We start from the raw sequence: 14,512 nt of genomic DNA, 5'->3' as shown, positions 1-14,512 counted from the left end.
AAATAAATAAAAGACATTTTTGAAACACTGTAGTTAAGAACTGTATCCTACTGGAATCAGTTGCAAAATGGACACCTGAGACTTGCTGCAGTTGGAGCCTTCCATCTTAAAGAACAAGTTATCTGAAGGTGTAAGTTTTTCTCTGTTTCCTGTAAGTTTGTGGCACACAGGGTACTAGAGGAAAATAGATATGTGAGATGGGGTTTAATTCTCTTTGAAGGCCATTTCTCAGTTTTCAGAGATCAAGTTTGCTGTGCAGATTTTCTTATTAGGTTTTGATTCATAGGTTTAAATTCACAAATCCAGGTATATTTCAGATATAACCTTCACCAAAACCATTGATCAGTGTCATGTCAAAAATATTTCCATTCAAAGCTAGGTCTGCAAGGAAAACACCTTTTATCAAAATGATATTAACAAAATTTTCTGCAACCAATGTTAATCTTTCATGTAACTTTATACAGATAAACCTTGCTTACCTCATGAGGTTTTTTATCAGGATTGAAAATTCAGTTGCTTAGAAAGTCATGCAGTCTTCTTTCCTTCTCTTTCTTCAGTAACACCATGCTTTCTCAAACGCACTTTTAATACACTAAATTACCCTATCAGCACTCTGCTCTAGGTAGCTCGGCATTTCTGGTAATCATGCAAAAAATACAGTAACATAAACTGAAACTCTTACGTTGAGTCTGGAGCCTTTGCAATTAGAGAAAAAATTTAAAACAGAATTTAAAAAATTGACCTCTAAAGGTACACATCTTCACTGTTCTGTTTTTATTGCTCTTTCTCCAAATATGACTATGTTTAACATTGAACAAAACCAAATAAATTCAAATATATTTACCATGGGGTTCTTCCATAAACTTAGAGATAAGCTTTTACTTCTGTGATTTTGTAATAAAGTAAAAGACCTCAACCAACTGCTGGAGGCAACTGTGCAGAACTTTTTAATATGATTGCTACATGGTAGCTTGATGTATTTTTCCCCCTAGAGATGGAAGAAATAGGGCAAATGAGTTGTTTTTACTACCTTCAGTTATTACCTGGAGTCATGAGTTGTTTTTTCTTTTGACAGACGCTGTAATGTCAAGGTGGAACCAGCCCACCCTTGGCGAGGCTCTATCCTAGGAAAGTGTTTCACTCATAATAGGCTGCCTGACAGTCTGACCTTTATCACATTTTTCTTTCCTGTCACCTTCAGGAAGGGCAGCTGTGGTGCTGTTGATTTATTTCATACACAAACCAATAATTTCAGAATTATTCTAAAACACTAAAAATTAAGTTCTTCTCTTGATCTTGCAATCTTCTGGTTTTTGCAATTTGTACTAAAAATAAAAAGAAAAAGCCTGAATTTATTTTTGATTACTTGGTTACAGGATCATTAAGAGTTTCTCGTGCTCTGAATTTCCCAAGGTACTTTCCCAAACATGCCTTCATGTCTGAAAAATGAAAGCTAACTCATTGGTAGGGAGAGCTTACTTCTTGAGGAAAAATGGAAATCTATGGTCCGAGAAGATTAAATCCTTAACCACTCAGTTAAAGTCACAAATTATCAGCTCTGCAAACAGCTTTTTCCTCTAAGGAAAAAGGCCTGCAACATCTCTCCAAGGTCAAAATGTGCGCCTGACAAGTATATGCAGAATGCAATTTGCTTTAAGTGACATAGTCTAGTCAATATTTATATTTCTCAAGCTTCCTCTTCTGTTTTATTTTTCTTTCAGTGTTAAAAAAATATACCATGTACACCTTTTGAATGTATCTTTAAATATTGTACTTAAAATACACTACTATTCTTCTTAAATACATATTTCAAACTTTCTGGAACCACTAGATGCACTGAATTAACACTCCCAATGCATTTAAGCATGAGCACAAAGCATACTAGGACTAGGAAGCTGGGCAAGATTGATGTTTCAGCTATTTATAAGCCAGTTACAGATGATGCCAATGATGAAAAAACACATTTTGTTTATTATGCAGGCATAAAGAAGTGAGACAGAAAGAAAAAGCTACTTTTGGGCTTTAAGCAACAAGGAAGGATGCTTAGACCTGCATGTTTAACTTTTTTCTTCAGAGCTTAACACTTCAGTCTGTTACTAAAACAATTTTGTCATGTTTTGGTTTTTTCCCCCTTCACTGCTTTTCAGAGGATGTTTGAACCACTACACTGAGAAACAACATTAAGCTATCAAAAATGGTACCTGTATATGATAAAGCAGGCACCCCCATATATGATTAAGTTTCTCTTAAAGAGAACTCATCAGGACTTTCAGAAAAGACTGCAGCAAAAGACTACACTTTGACTTGCTACAAAGTGTAAAATATGCTTTAAAATACTCTTCATCAAAAATAGGAGGAGGAGAAAGGAAAAAAATAATTGCCTATAAAACTTCCTTCAAAACAGATTTTCTGGACAAAACAATACAACCACTGCAAAGCTTTCAAGACCAACACTTTCCACATGTTTAGAAAAGTAATTTGTCATGAATAATGTTACCTGCTTGTTATTCACCAATAGTTTTTTCTTGCATCATCATCAAATAAGGTCCTGATGAGCACATTTTTGCCTACATTCAGATGAGCAGAGTTAGCAGAGCTAGCAGCACAGTTTTCTTTACAGCCTGTTTCTTACACAATTATATTGACATATAAGCATTAAGGTGTACATCAGGCATCAGTTAAGGGACACTTCAGATACAAGCAATTTTCTGAGATCCATAAGCCTAAGCTCTCACTGGTGTATGCAATCAGAAGTGGCCATTTTTTCACGTCAACAGAATGAAGGACTATAAAAAATATTGACTTCCAAACTGCTAGCACGCAATGCAGTCAATTGCACTTAACACAACTCTGTACTTCTCAGAGATTCAGCTGGTGATGCAGCATTTACTTTCAAATTAAGGAAGGATTTTAACACACTTGCTTTAAGGTGCTAGTGCTGAAAATGCAATATATAAAGGCACTTTTACAGCAACAGAAAATTGACTGCAAGGGTAGCAGAGTAGCAATGCTAGGCCTGTACCCTAGGACTGTACCCTGAACCATGCCCAACATCTTCTATAGTCTTATTGCAATGTACAGAGCAAGACGACTCTCTTTAGACAATGGGAGAAGGCAAACAGCACCTTCTTTTCTGTTCAACTTGTTCAAGAAAAGTTGTCTAGGAAATAAAAAACTGATTTAATTTAGTTCTTTGCACATGCTGCATTCAAGATTTTACTCTTTGATCAATCTCACACTAAGCTCCTGAAATGGAACCCATGAGACAGCAGGCCACTAAACAGAGGACTAGAAATCATGCTCAGTTTCCTCAGTCACATAAAAAATAGGCTGTTCTGCAGATCTACTCATCCTGGTTCACCGACTTTTTCAGGTTGACCAGGAAGTGTCTCAGGTTAGCCAACGGAGCTTGGAAGAACCTTTGAGTGAAGGCTTTTGGACCACAACAGAAAAGTATCACCAAAAAATTTAAACTATTTTAAAAATCTCCTTTGTGTTAGGAGACATAATGATGCTAGTATATATATAACAGATTGCTTAACATGCCTGTTAAAACAATCTAAGTAATAAGTTATCACAAGTTTTATTATGATCTTCTAGTATATTATAATCAAAATACAGTAGCATCATATTTTCACAATAAATGCATGTACACAACAGAGCAAAATCTCTGAGGATAGAGGAAAAGGAAAGAAGTGTAGTTTTCCAGATCTTTGTACTATTAATTCATAATGTCATTCCCTGCTTTTTTGTTTTTGTTTTTCTTTTTCTTTTTTTTGGGGGAGGGTGGGAACTATATTTGATTTCTTCTGGAAAAAAAAAATTAAAAAAAAGAAAAAAGAAGAAAACAAGAAAGCTAAATTTTATCAGAACAACTAGAACTTTGTTTCTCTGGATCAGAAGCACAGCTCTACACAGAGCATACAGAGATCAGCAGCTGCCCCAAAGAAACACGCCCATTACACACACTGAGGAAGTGAAGCACTGTCTTACTCTTACTCCATGTTGTTATATTGCAATAAAACATGCTCTGGAGCAATGGTCTCCTACATGGAGGTTAAGCACACTTCAGGGGTACAAGGAAGAAAGCTTTAGTTATTGTTAATCCTAAAATAAAAGTATTTTATTTGCCACCTAAAAGTATTAAGAAAGAATTACAACTTTACTAATACATAACATGTCTCGACACTGCACTTTCATCTGGTGTGTATGCCAGACAGTCACACTTCAGGTAGCCAGAACACAAGGATCCCTTGAAAAAGGCTGGGTGCTTCATAATGCAGAAGGGAGTTGACAGTGATTCCCTCACTCCTTTCATTTTCAGCGTATTGACATTTACATGTGCCTATTTAAGCACATCTGTGGACTGTATTACCTGTTTGCAACTAAACTAACCCTCACAAAATGACACAGTCTCTCAAAAACAGTCTGGAAAAAAACCCAATGCAGATCGAAGGTAGCACAAATGATACAAGCACAAACAGACAAGTTCCAGAGGTGATACTTCTGCTCCTAGAGCAAGTCCTTCATCAACCACTTCGCATGGTAATATCACTGACAATGTAGTCGATTTGAGAAAAAGTTGGCCAAAAAATCAAAGTAAGTATTTGAAATACAAATTTACTATTGTTATTTCTAACAATGAACCACTATTTGAGTGTATATTGTACCTTTAGGCATCAGCTAACAATCATATGGAGCCACAAGGATTAACAGGGCATTTATAAATTAGCCATCCAGGACATGAAGAACAACCTTTGTAAGCTTTTCCAGCAATGTTTGAAGTCCTGTGATATTCAATCCACTATTTCAGGAATTTCACAGAAAACACTCTAAAGTTTGAAGAAGAATGCTGAAGGCTTGAAGAAACAAATATTAGAACAAGTTATGGGTTGTGGGAGATTGAAACTACAAGTGTTCCTAACCTGTCTCAGTTTAAGGTATTTGCTAGATTTTTTTACATGATTAAATACATAAAGAACAACTCTTTAGTCAATCCCTGATAAAAAGTTGTAATAGAAACAGCAGATGCTCAACAGTAAATCATTCCTTTATTTACAGTTCTGTTTTGTGAAAAAACTGTACAACTGTAACTGCTGATGAAGTGGCTTCTTTGAATAGAATCCCTTAGAAAAAAGGGATCTAAGGATAAGGTTACAGCAAGAGTGAAATTTATTCACTGGATTTACTCATGGCAAGCTAGTGTGGCAAATAACCTGGAGACAAAAGCACACAAAGTCCTACACTGTCATCAATATGGTAATTGTATAAAAATAAGACCTTTCAATATTAGAATCTTTACAATACTTTGGAAACAGATGGGGAGTTACCATGAAAGGCATTTATACTACAGGGGTTCACTGGTTATCCCCTGTCAAACTTACATTTTTCTTCACTGAAAGAAAAGCAGCTGTTCCACATCTCCTGACCTTTCCTGTGACAAAAAGGGCCTGCCAGTACTATGACAATATTTTTGAAAAATAAAAACATTCAATCTGTCTCTTCAAGATAAAGATGTTGTTCTAGAAATAAGCAAGTAAAATTTCCTTTTTAAAATAAAGTTATTTTATGGAAGGAGCATTTTGAAAATAGAATCTTGAAAATGTTTCCATCATCATGCAATTTCATTGCAAAAAGAAGTGCAGAAGTCTCAGCCATAAAAACCTTTACTATCTGTACACTTCCACAGGGAAGGAACTTTCTAACCCATTTAAAAAATCTTCCAGAGGGAAGTTTTTTAATCAATTTGTTAACAACACAAAAATTCAAGACCCCTCAATTAATTTGCAAATCCATCTGACTGACATTAGGGAAAAGAGAAACCTCCTAGTTGAGTATTAACCTGAATAATAATATACATTTGCATAAGTAGTGGGCAGGACTGAAAAACAAGGATCATGATTTAGTAAGTACAGCCTTCAATACACTTTCCATTTGGAGCAGTATCTTTGTGAGGTATCTTTTTCAGTAATGACAGATACTAGAAACAGATATTAAATATATATTGAAGTTTAAAATCAAGATAAATTGAACTTAGATCCAAATCTTAGAATCTCTATACCACTGTGTTGAACAAAAATTCCTAAAAATAAGGAGGCATCAGGTATTTCTGAGCATCATTTACTAATTTTCTCCTGGGAACAGAAAAATACTTTACACTACTTATAAAAATATTGGAAAACTGTTTATCTAATCTATAGCTTACCTTTTTACAATTTTATTGTGTACTTAATTAGCAGAGTAGTACATATAATAATTTATATTGAGTAAGGATGTATACTTAAAATATTTTTTTTGCATCCAGCTCTGGATTCCCCAGCACAGGAGACCATAGACCTGTTGGAGTGAGGAGGCCACAAACATGACTGAAGGACTGGAGCACCTCTCCTGCAAAGACATGCTGAGAGCTGGGGTTGTTCAGGCAGCAGAAAAGAAGGATCTGGGGTGAGACCTTCAATATATAAAAAAAGAGTTTTAGGATAGGAGATGGCATTTCACCAAAGTACGTAGTGACAGGACAAAGAGTAAGAGTCTTAAAATGAAAAGAGTAAAGTTTAGGTTGAACAAGGGAAGAAAACCTCTACAATAAGGGTGGTGAAGCACTGTCACAGGTTGCCCACAGAAGCTGTGGATTACCCATCCCTGGAAGTCCTGGATATGTTCAAGGTCAGGTTGGACAGGGTGGCTCTGAGTAATGTGCTCTAGCGAAAGATGTCACTGTCCCATGACATTTAAAGATTCCTTCCAACCATTCTGTGATTTTGAGATTCAACTTAAAAAATGTTATCCATTGCTGGGATACTATAAGCAGTAATAAATTTGACAACTGCTACTTTTAACACTAATATATCTGTATTTTATTCCATATATCAAGTTTAAGACATTCTAAGCTGGGATCACACCAAACCTACCCAACTGCAGTCTGGCCTGCAGCAAAAAAAGGTTATCCAGCATAAAAGCCCAGAGTTGAATTACAAGAAATTCAAAGAAAAAGAGCTATGCAAGCCTCCTCAGAAAAATCATATTAATTCTGCAGTAGTGTTCAGATCAAAAATTATTATCGGGGTTTTTTGGTACTTTCATTCTCCACTTCTCCACCCCAGTGGATAACATGTCAGACACCCAAGGAATTTCTAAGCAAAGCATACTTTTCACCACTCTTGATAAGAACAGGAATCCTGTTCCGTTCTCTTAACAGAACAGGAATTCAGGTACTGTCATCCAACACTAGGATAAACCCAGTTCTGCTCTGAAGCAGCAAAGGCACAACAGTGAACTTGGAAAAACAGACAAAACCTAGAAAGCTTGACATTTATATTTATTATGCATTAGGAAGCCTATTAACGTAAAAACCAACCTGCATAGTACAAAAGGTTTTTTATCTGTGCTCAATGTAGAACAAGTTTCAAAATATGTATTTTTAAAATTTGTTCAGTCAATACATAATCCTTTTAAAAAAGTGTATAACTGTCTGTACCCTCATTACATTTATAAATACATGATTTACACAGCACCCCATCTGGAAAAATTAAAACTCCTTACAAATATCTACATATATTGTATACATATAAAACATTCATAGGAGTACTTCACCAAAGTTGGGTTTAACAGTCCATTTACACTGCAGCAAAATACATATAAATCTCTGTCTTCTTCATAAAATGTCTCTGAAAATTAGCACATTTGTTATAATTCATAACTCCTTTGAAGCATCTTTAAAAAAAAAAAAAGATATTAATATATCCATGATATTCAGCAGGTAAGACAGTGATATGAAGGCTGAATATGATTAATAACTGAACACTAAGAAGCAGTTAAGGCAGAGGTGAAAGGAATTAATAGGAAAAATTAGTTTATATGGCAGATAAAGTGACAAAATGTAGCACATACATTTATATTTTGATGCAAAGTACTCTGGCACCCACTCAGAATTGTCTATTTCTGACACTGCTCATTTTAATATTAAAATTTTATTTTTTATAAGCAAAACATTAATGGGACCTGGCTCTTAGGTGCCATCTGGATTGCTTTAACTGCACACAACTGATTATTCCAGAATGTGGGTTTAGGGTTTCTGTACGACCTTCATTTATGGATAAGTACTATCCTGTGTGATCACACACATTCACAATTCTGCCATCTCAGTTTCATCACTGCTTTCTCGTAACTATTTGATTTATTGCTAGTAAATCATACTTGAGAATTTCATTGATAACCACTATTTCAGGTACCAAAACCATACAGAGATCAGTGCCTCACATACTATGAAGACTACATGTGGCATAGATGAAGACAAAAAGGCATAAAAAATGTAAAACAACCTACTATAGTGATGGTCGAAATTGTTCTGACTCAAACCTGTTTATTTCACATTAACTTGAAATTTTGGGAACTAAACAGTCAAACTTAAAAAAAAAAAAAACCTGTTGCTGTATTCAGGTTTCTACCCAATATCAGAACTTGACACAGCACTTGCAGTCCAATACTGGCTGGAATCACAGCCAGTGATTTAGAACAGCTTGTGATCCGCTGTTCTAAAAAACCACTCCTGCATGCATGACATCAACCTCAAGTAGCATACAGCAAGTGACCTCCTGTCACAGCTGCCCCTACTCAAAGGCAAGATACTCTGTACCTCCCACCAAGCTTCCAGAGCCACAATTCAGTGCATGAATTTGTTCCATCGGCTCCTCAGATTTTGGCCTTCACACACTGCTATCTTGCAGCAATGGTTCAACATCCTCTTCATTACTTTGGTCTAGGTTGGTACTCAGACTACTGCTGATGCTGCTGCTGTGTTTTTTGGTTCTACTATTGCTGGCTTTTCTGTTCTCAGGAATAAATAAGGCGACTAGAAAAGCCAGAAGAACAATGCACGCTCCAACCAGGAAGGCAGGACCAGGAACGATCGCTCTCTACAGGAAAAGAAACATAATAAAGAATTCATGTTTCAGACATTGACTTCTGCATTATGAACTACACCACTAAGACAGGAGATTATAAGAGACATATTTATGGGGACTATAAACAGGTTCATAAGTGCACTGTAAAGTGAATTTTCTACATCTAAAATCTCCACAAATTCCTCACTTGATCTCCACACTGATGTAAAAACTAAAAACACATAAAATTTTCAATTCAAAGTATGACTGCCTAGATAATGAAACAGATGCTGACTTGATGCTTTTTTTGTAATTTTTTCGCTTTAGGCAACATGCCTGTTAAATCAACAAGACTCCTCTGAACACTAACAGAATAAGATTTCAACATCCAGAAGCGCAAGTACTCAATAACCTTAGCTTCACTTTTCCATGGCTGAGATATCTAGAATCAAGTTAGCCAAATAAAAAAGCATCCCAAAAAAAAATCAATATATGGGTGAGCAAAACAGTGAGACCATTCTCGTTGCAGAGACATGTTATTCATGTATGATAACTTAGCATTTGGAGTTATTGTCTCTGGCTTCTAAGCAGTTTATTTTAAAATTCAAAAACAAAACTTACCCACATTTCACAGCCCCAACTAAAAACAAACACCAGAAAGGTTTTAAGATAAATTTTAAATCAGTCAGGTTTGATGGCAAACCTCTACAAAAGAATAATGTCAGCAATCCAGCTTTTTTTTAATCTTTAACAACTTTTCTGTATCTGTGTAAACTAAAACTAGATAAAACAGAAGGTGAAACTTGTCAATCCAGTGTACTTTTATTCTAGCAAATGAAATGTAGGGAAGTTATTCTCAAATAAAGTAGGAAAATACCTGAACATAAGTATACAGCAACCAGCTATATCTCTTGCCTCAATTCTTATTACAATCAGAGGCCTAAATTTTCAGCTGATGATCTGTACATATAAAGAATATAAACATATCAAAAATATATTTTGATGATATTAAACCTTCAAGAGGTGCTATATACAAATACTCAAAGAAGAAATTAACTTCCACAAATTAATACACTCTCATTTGCAGTATAACAGCTAATTCATCTGAGCAGTTTTTGAGTATTAACTACATAATTGTGGTTTCACTGAGAGGAGTAAAAATCTTTCAGAAGCTGCCCTTTATCATTCTATTGCCAAGTGTTATTATTACTCTCCAACACAGCCTACAACTTCTCTGTTTGCTGTAAGAGTTTCCTGTGGATAATCATAATCATGCAACCTCACTTAAACTTTAGTTACAGTAAATTTACATCTAAAGAAGTTACCTGGTACTGTTACAATACTGAAACCAATGCTGCTACTACTGTAAATCTAAGTATTTACTATTCCATTAAATTATCAGCTATCCTAATTATTTAATAAAACCGAAAAGCAAGAATTAAGTCGTTAAAGAACAAGATATGATGATTTTAAATCAACCAAAAAGACAGATTTCTGGCACTATGAGTTCTACACAGCAAATTCCACATCAAATTTTGAACTAACCTTATAACTGGGATTCTGCTTTGTTTTTATTTCAGAAGTGTTACCAGGAAGAAATTCACTGAGTTCCACGTGGAAGAGAAAGAAAATAAAGCCATACAGTGCTGGTCCCAGGCCATTGCACAGTCCTCTTACTCCAGTTATTATTCCTTGGACAACACCTAATGAGGAAAAAAAAAGTAGGATTTTATTTTTAAGCAAGGATGAAATGCTCAGAGCCAAGAGCTCTGAGTTTATTCTAATACTTGTTCCAAAACAGAGCACATCATAATTGTTTCTACATTTTAAGATGTAAGAAGTATATTGAAGACAAATCTGTTGGATTAAAATAATACTCTGCACACCATAGTTCTGTCAGTATACTTGCAGATTACTGGAAGAATTATTATTTGTATTATTGGATAATATTTCATTATTATGATAAAGAAATTTATGAGCAGATTTAATTTTTAATATTAGAGTTCTTCCACTCTCACCCAAAGCCTGCAATGAAGATAGCAAAGATAGCAGAGTTTAAATGTGGTTTCCATTCAATTTATTTTCAAGCAAAATTTAGAGTAATGCACCTAAGTGTTAAGAACTGTGATTGGGAAAATATGCACAAACTGTGACCAGTATTTATTTAAATACCAAGTAATTTACTCAGGGCAGTAAATTAAGTATACAGCAGTAAATTCACAATACTTGACTGACTGCAGTTTTACAATGGATTCTTTTTAAAGCTTGATTAATCAAGCTATAGGTATATGTTATAGGTATATTTCTGTTTTGACATCATTAAGTAATTGTAACAACAGTGCAAAAAGTGTTTTGATGATATTAACTTCACATAATAAGAGACTAAAAATACTACTTTACAATACTAATAATCTGCTTCATTCTTAAGGCAGTAACTTGTAAATTGGGAGGAAAAGAAAACATGCAAAAAAAGTTTTTACTTCATAGGTTGAGGATATGAAAGTTAAAAATCTTCATGCCACTAGGTGGCAAAACCTCAGTCTTGAAAGCCTTAGCTATTAACACCAGTTTCCTCTATGTAAAATCAAAGTTCAGTGGCTTCTGTCAGCTTAACTAAACTAGTTATTTCCTGATGTAAACAGAAAACAAGTCTTTAAAAATCTTTAAGATGTCTTGAAAAAAAATGGGGGAGACAGGATTAATTACAAAAACCTATGTAAAATACTATCTTATGCGTCTTTCAACAGAAATCCACCTCCTGGAACAGCATCTCCTTGATACTTCTCAGATTATCTGCATTTACCTAACTTCATGTTGTACAATGCTGAAGTATAACTGACACTTAAAATTCATATGTACAGCATTTTTTTAAAGAGAATACTGAACTCAAGTTCAATTCGAGAACAATACTATGTCTTTTTACTAGTGTTTTACTTTGTGATGACTTCTCATTTCACTTTAAAGGAGGAGTAAATATCTGACTGTACACTGCTTTTCACATCGAAACCAGTAAATTCTGTGTTTTCTCAGATTATCTGGTTAATCTGGCATTCTTTTCTATTCCTTGAAAATCTGAAGTATTGTATCAAATAGGGCCAACTTTTCTACAAAAAAAAAAAGGCTTCTTTCCTACATTTATTTCAATATGGTAAACTTTGTAATTAAAAAGGTAATATTGTTATATCAATCATCTCTGTCTACTTAGAGAATACTGCGTATAATAAAAGCAAGAGAAAAAAAGAATGTTTTTGTTGCTTTTGTAGTACCTCTACAGAAAGAAAGACAAGAAGTGGCTAATCAGAAATTATGTATTTTACAATGCAAATATGATAAATTAGTGCACTTCCTTCCTCTCTACATAGACTAGCAGACTTCCACAGGTAATACCAAGTGAAAACACACAAAGATAACTTGAAAAGTACACCTAGATAACTCTTCTGCTTTCTAGACAAAAAAGCAGTCTGATGCATAAACAGCAATTTATCCAACACTCACCTTGTTGATCTGCCTCTGCATTTCGTGAAACCAGAGCACTAATTGCTGGGAATGTAATGCTTGACATCGCTGCTACAGCTCCTGCTGCCCACATCATCCTGTGTTAAATACATAATTCGAATTAAAAACGTGACTGCCCTTATAATTACTCCCCACACTCCCACAAGAGCCACAAGGGCAACCCTTATTTAACACTTCATTCCCTTTCAAAATATTCTTATTAAAATACCTAAGGAACTGGAAAATATCTGGTTATCTTCCTGCTCCCTTCCCATATATTATTCTGAATTTGTTGGAACAGAAGCACATTTGATTTGATTCTATTCTAGCAGAGAAAAAAAATGGGAACAAGAGTGAAGTGGGCTTTCCTCTCCAAACACTGTACAAAGGAACAATTTCCCAAGGTGTCCCAGTGACACAATTCTCTAGCTTCTACAAATGACTAGGAAGTACTCTGATAAACGACAAGCATTCATCCCTCACAGCAGGACACACTTTGTAAAGAATAAGTTTTTCTAGCTTATGGTTCCAATTGTCTCTACTTAAAGACAGAAGAAACTCTAGATAGTTTCTAAGACTGATGGTAGTTGGATTAAGACAATACATTACAAAAACAAGTATAGGTCCAATACCTAACGGGTAAAACAGATGCAGTGGAATTATTAGAGAGAACATGCTACTTATTAGCTTGTGAGTTTACGAAAAGGTTTAAACCACATTCATAGACTTAATACTCAGACGTTGCAAAGACTCCCTTTTCAAAAGGGCCATAAGTATACAAAATTCTATCATTCCTACATATGCAAAATACAGACCAAATTTTGGTAGTGCAATGAAAATGGGAATACTTAATTCACAGAACACTCAAATACCCATGACAACAGAATTAATAGTAGAATTTCTTGGGGAAAAAAAAAACCTTTCAGTTCCTTAACAAGGGTGTATACAGTAAAATGTACGCTTACCAAGACTGAGATCCAAAACCATACCAAGCCAGCTGAAAGATCTGAAAGCCAAGACCAAGGAGAACTGTGTTTTTGTTCCCAATAGATCTCATCATGATACTGAGAAACAAAGTCTGCAAGAGAAATTAGTTCAACCAAAAGTTGTTTTAAAAACTCATACTTGGTAAAGTAATTTCTCTCATGCAAAGTAATTCAGAAGACCTTTCAAATGATGAGGAAATTCATACCATTTGTCCTCTTCTCCTCCTGTATTAAGCCCAAAATACAGGTAAGTAATTTCAACATTTAACATCAGATATTCTTAACACTTAACGGGTTACTACTTTGGGACATCCAGAAGCATATGTATTACCCTCTCTATGTATATTAGATGACAGTGGCTATTTGCAATGCAAACAGGCTTTCATTTTCACCTCTACAAGCCTATTGTATTACAGAATAGAGCACTCCACAAAATAAAAGCTGTTACCAAGCAAAGACAGTGCGGGCTGCACACAACTTGAATTTACCAGTATCCACAGATACTAGAGAAAAAAATACTGCTAGCTCAGAAGAAAGTAAACTCCTTAGGTCAGCTATTATTTTGCAAATTTACATTTAAACTTACAAGTAAATCCTGCTGCTTTGTCACCTTCATCACATACACTGAAATTTGGCCAATTCCTAGGCACCACTAATCACATTTTCTACTGACTCTTTACACTACTGATATGACCTTTTCATTTGGTTGGGATTAGCATGGAAGCTAATCCTAACCAAAGATCAGTATTTCCATTTTTTAGAAGTGTTACTACTGCTGAGTGAGAAGGAGATCCCAATTCAGATACAAGACACTCAAGAAGCAGATACTTCCTAGTAAAAGCAAAGTCCACATGGACAACTTGATTCAGTTAATGGACCACACACTTTAACAGGAGAAACTCAGCAATGCTTCAGGAAAAATACAGAGAAAAGGAACCAGGACTGCAGAGCAGAACACACTTCACAGAATCATGGAATCACACAGAATTTCTAGGTTGGAAGAGACCTTTAAGATCATCGAGTCCAACCCACGCTCCAACACCTCAACTAGAACACGGCACCAAGTACCACATCCAGTCTTTTTTTAAACACATCAAGGGACGGTGACTCCACCACTTTCCTGTCTTCTCTTGTCTCTCTTCCTGACTG

At 35.1% G+C, this 14,512-nt stretch overlaps 1 protein-coding gene across 2 annotated transcripts in view; it reads right to left on the bottom strand.

The window, feature by feature from the left end:
* Positions 1–7,297: 7,297 nt before the first annotated feature.
* The window catches only part of MFSD14B (major facilitator superfamily domain containing 14B), a 30,414-nt gene continuing 23,199 nt past the window's right edge, over positions 7,298–14,512 (bottom strand). For both annotated transcript variants that reach the window (XM_059873206.1, XM_059873207.1), the window contains exons 9-12: positions 13,343–13,455; positions 12,378–12,475; positions 10,428–10,585; positions 7,298–8,915 (exon numbers count right to left, since the gene is read on the bottom strand). In XM_059873206.1, the coding sequence (XP_059729189.1) occupies positions 8,706–8,915; positions 10,428–10,585; positions 12,378–12,475; positions 13,343–13,455 (579 nt within the window). In that variant the 3' untranslated portion in view covers positions 7,298–8,705. The remainder of the gene's footprint in view (positions 8,916–10,427; positions 10,586–12,377; positions 12,476–13,342; positions 13,456–14,512) is intronic.

The sequence above is a fragment of the Haemorhous mexicanus genome, chromosome Z (assembly GCF_027477595.1).
Source record: "Haemorhous mexicanus isolate bHaeMex1 chromosome Z, bHaeMex1.pri, whole genome shotgun sequence".
Taxonomy (NCBI): domain Eukaryota; kingdom Metazoa; phylum Chordata; class Aves; order Passeriformes; family Fringillidae; genus Haemorhous; species Haemorhous mexicanus.
The sequence above is the reverse complement of the archived record's forward strand: the minus strand, read 5'-3'. Positions and strand labels throughout refer to the sequence as shown.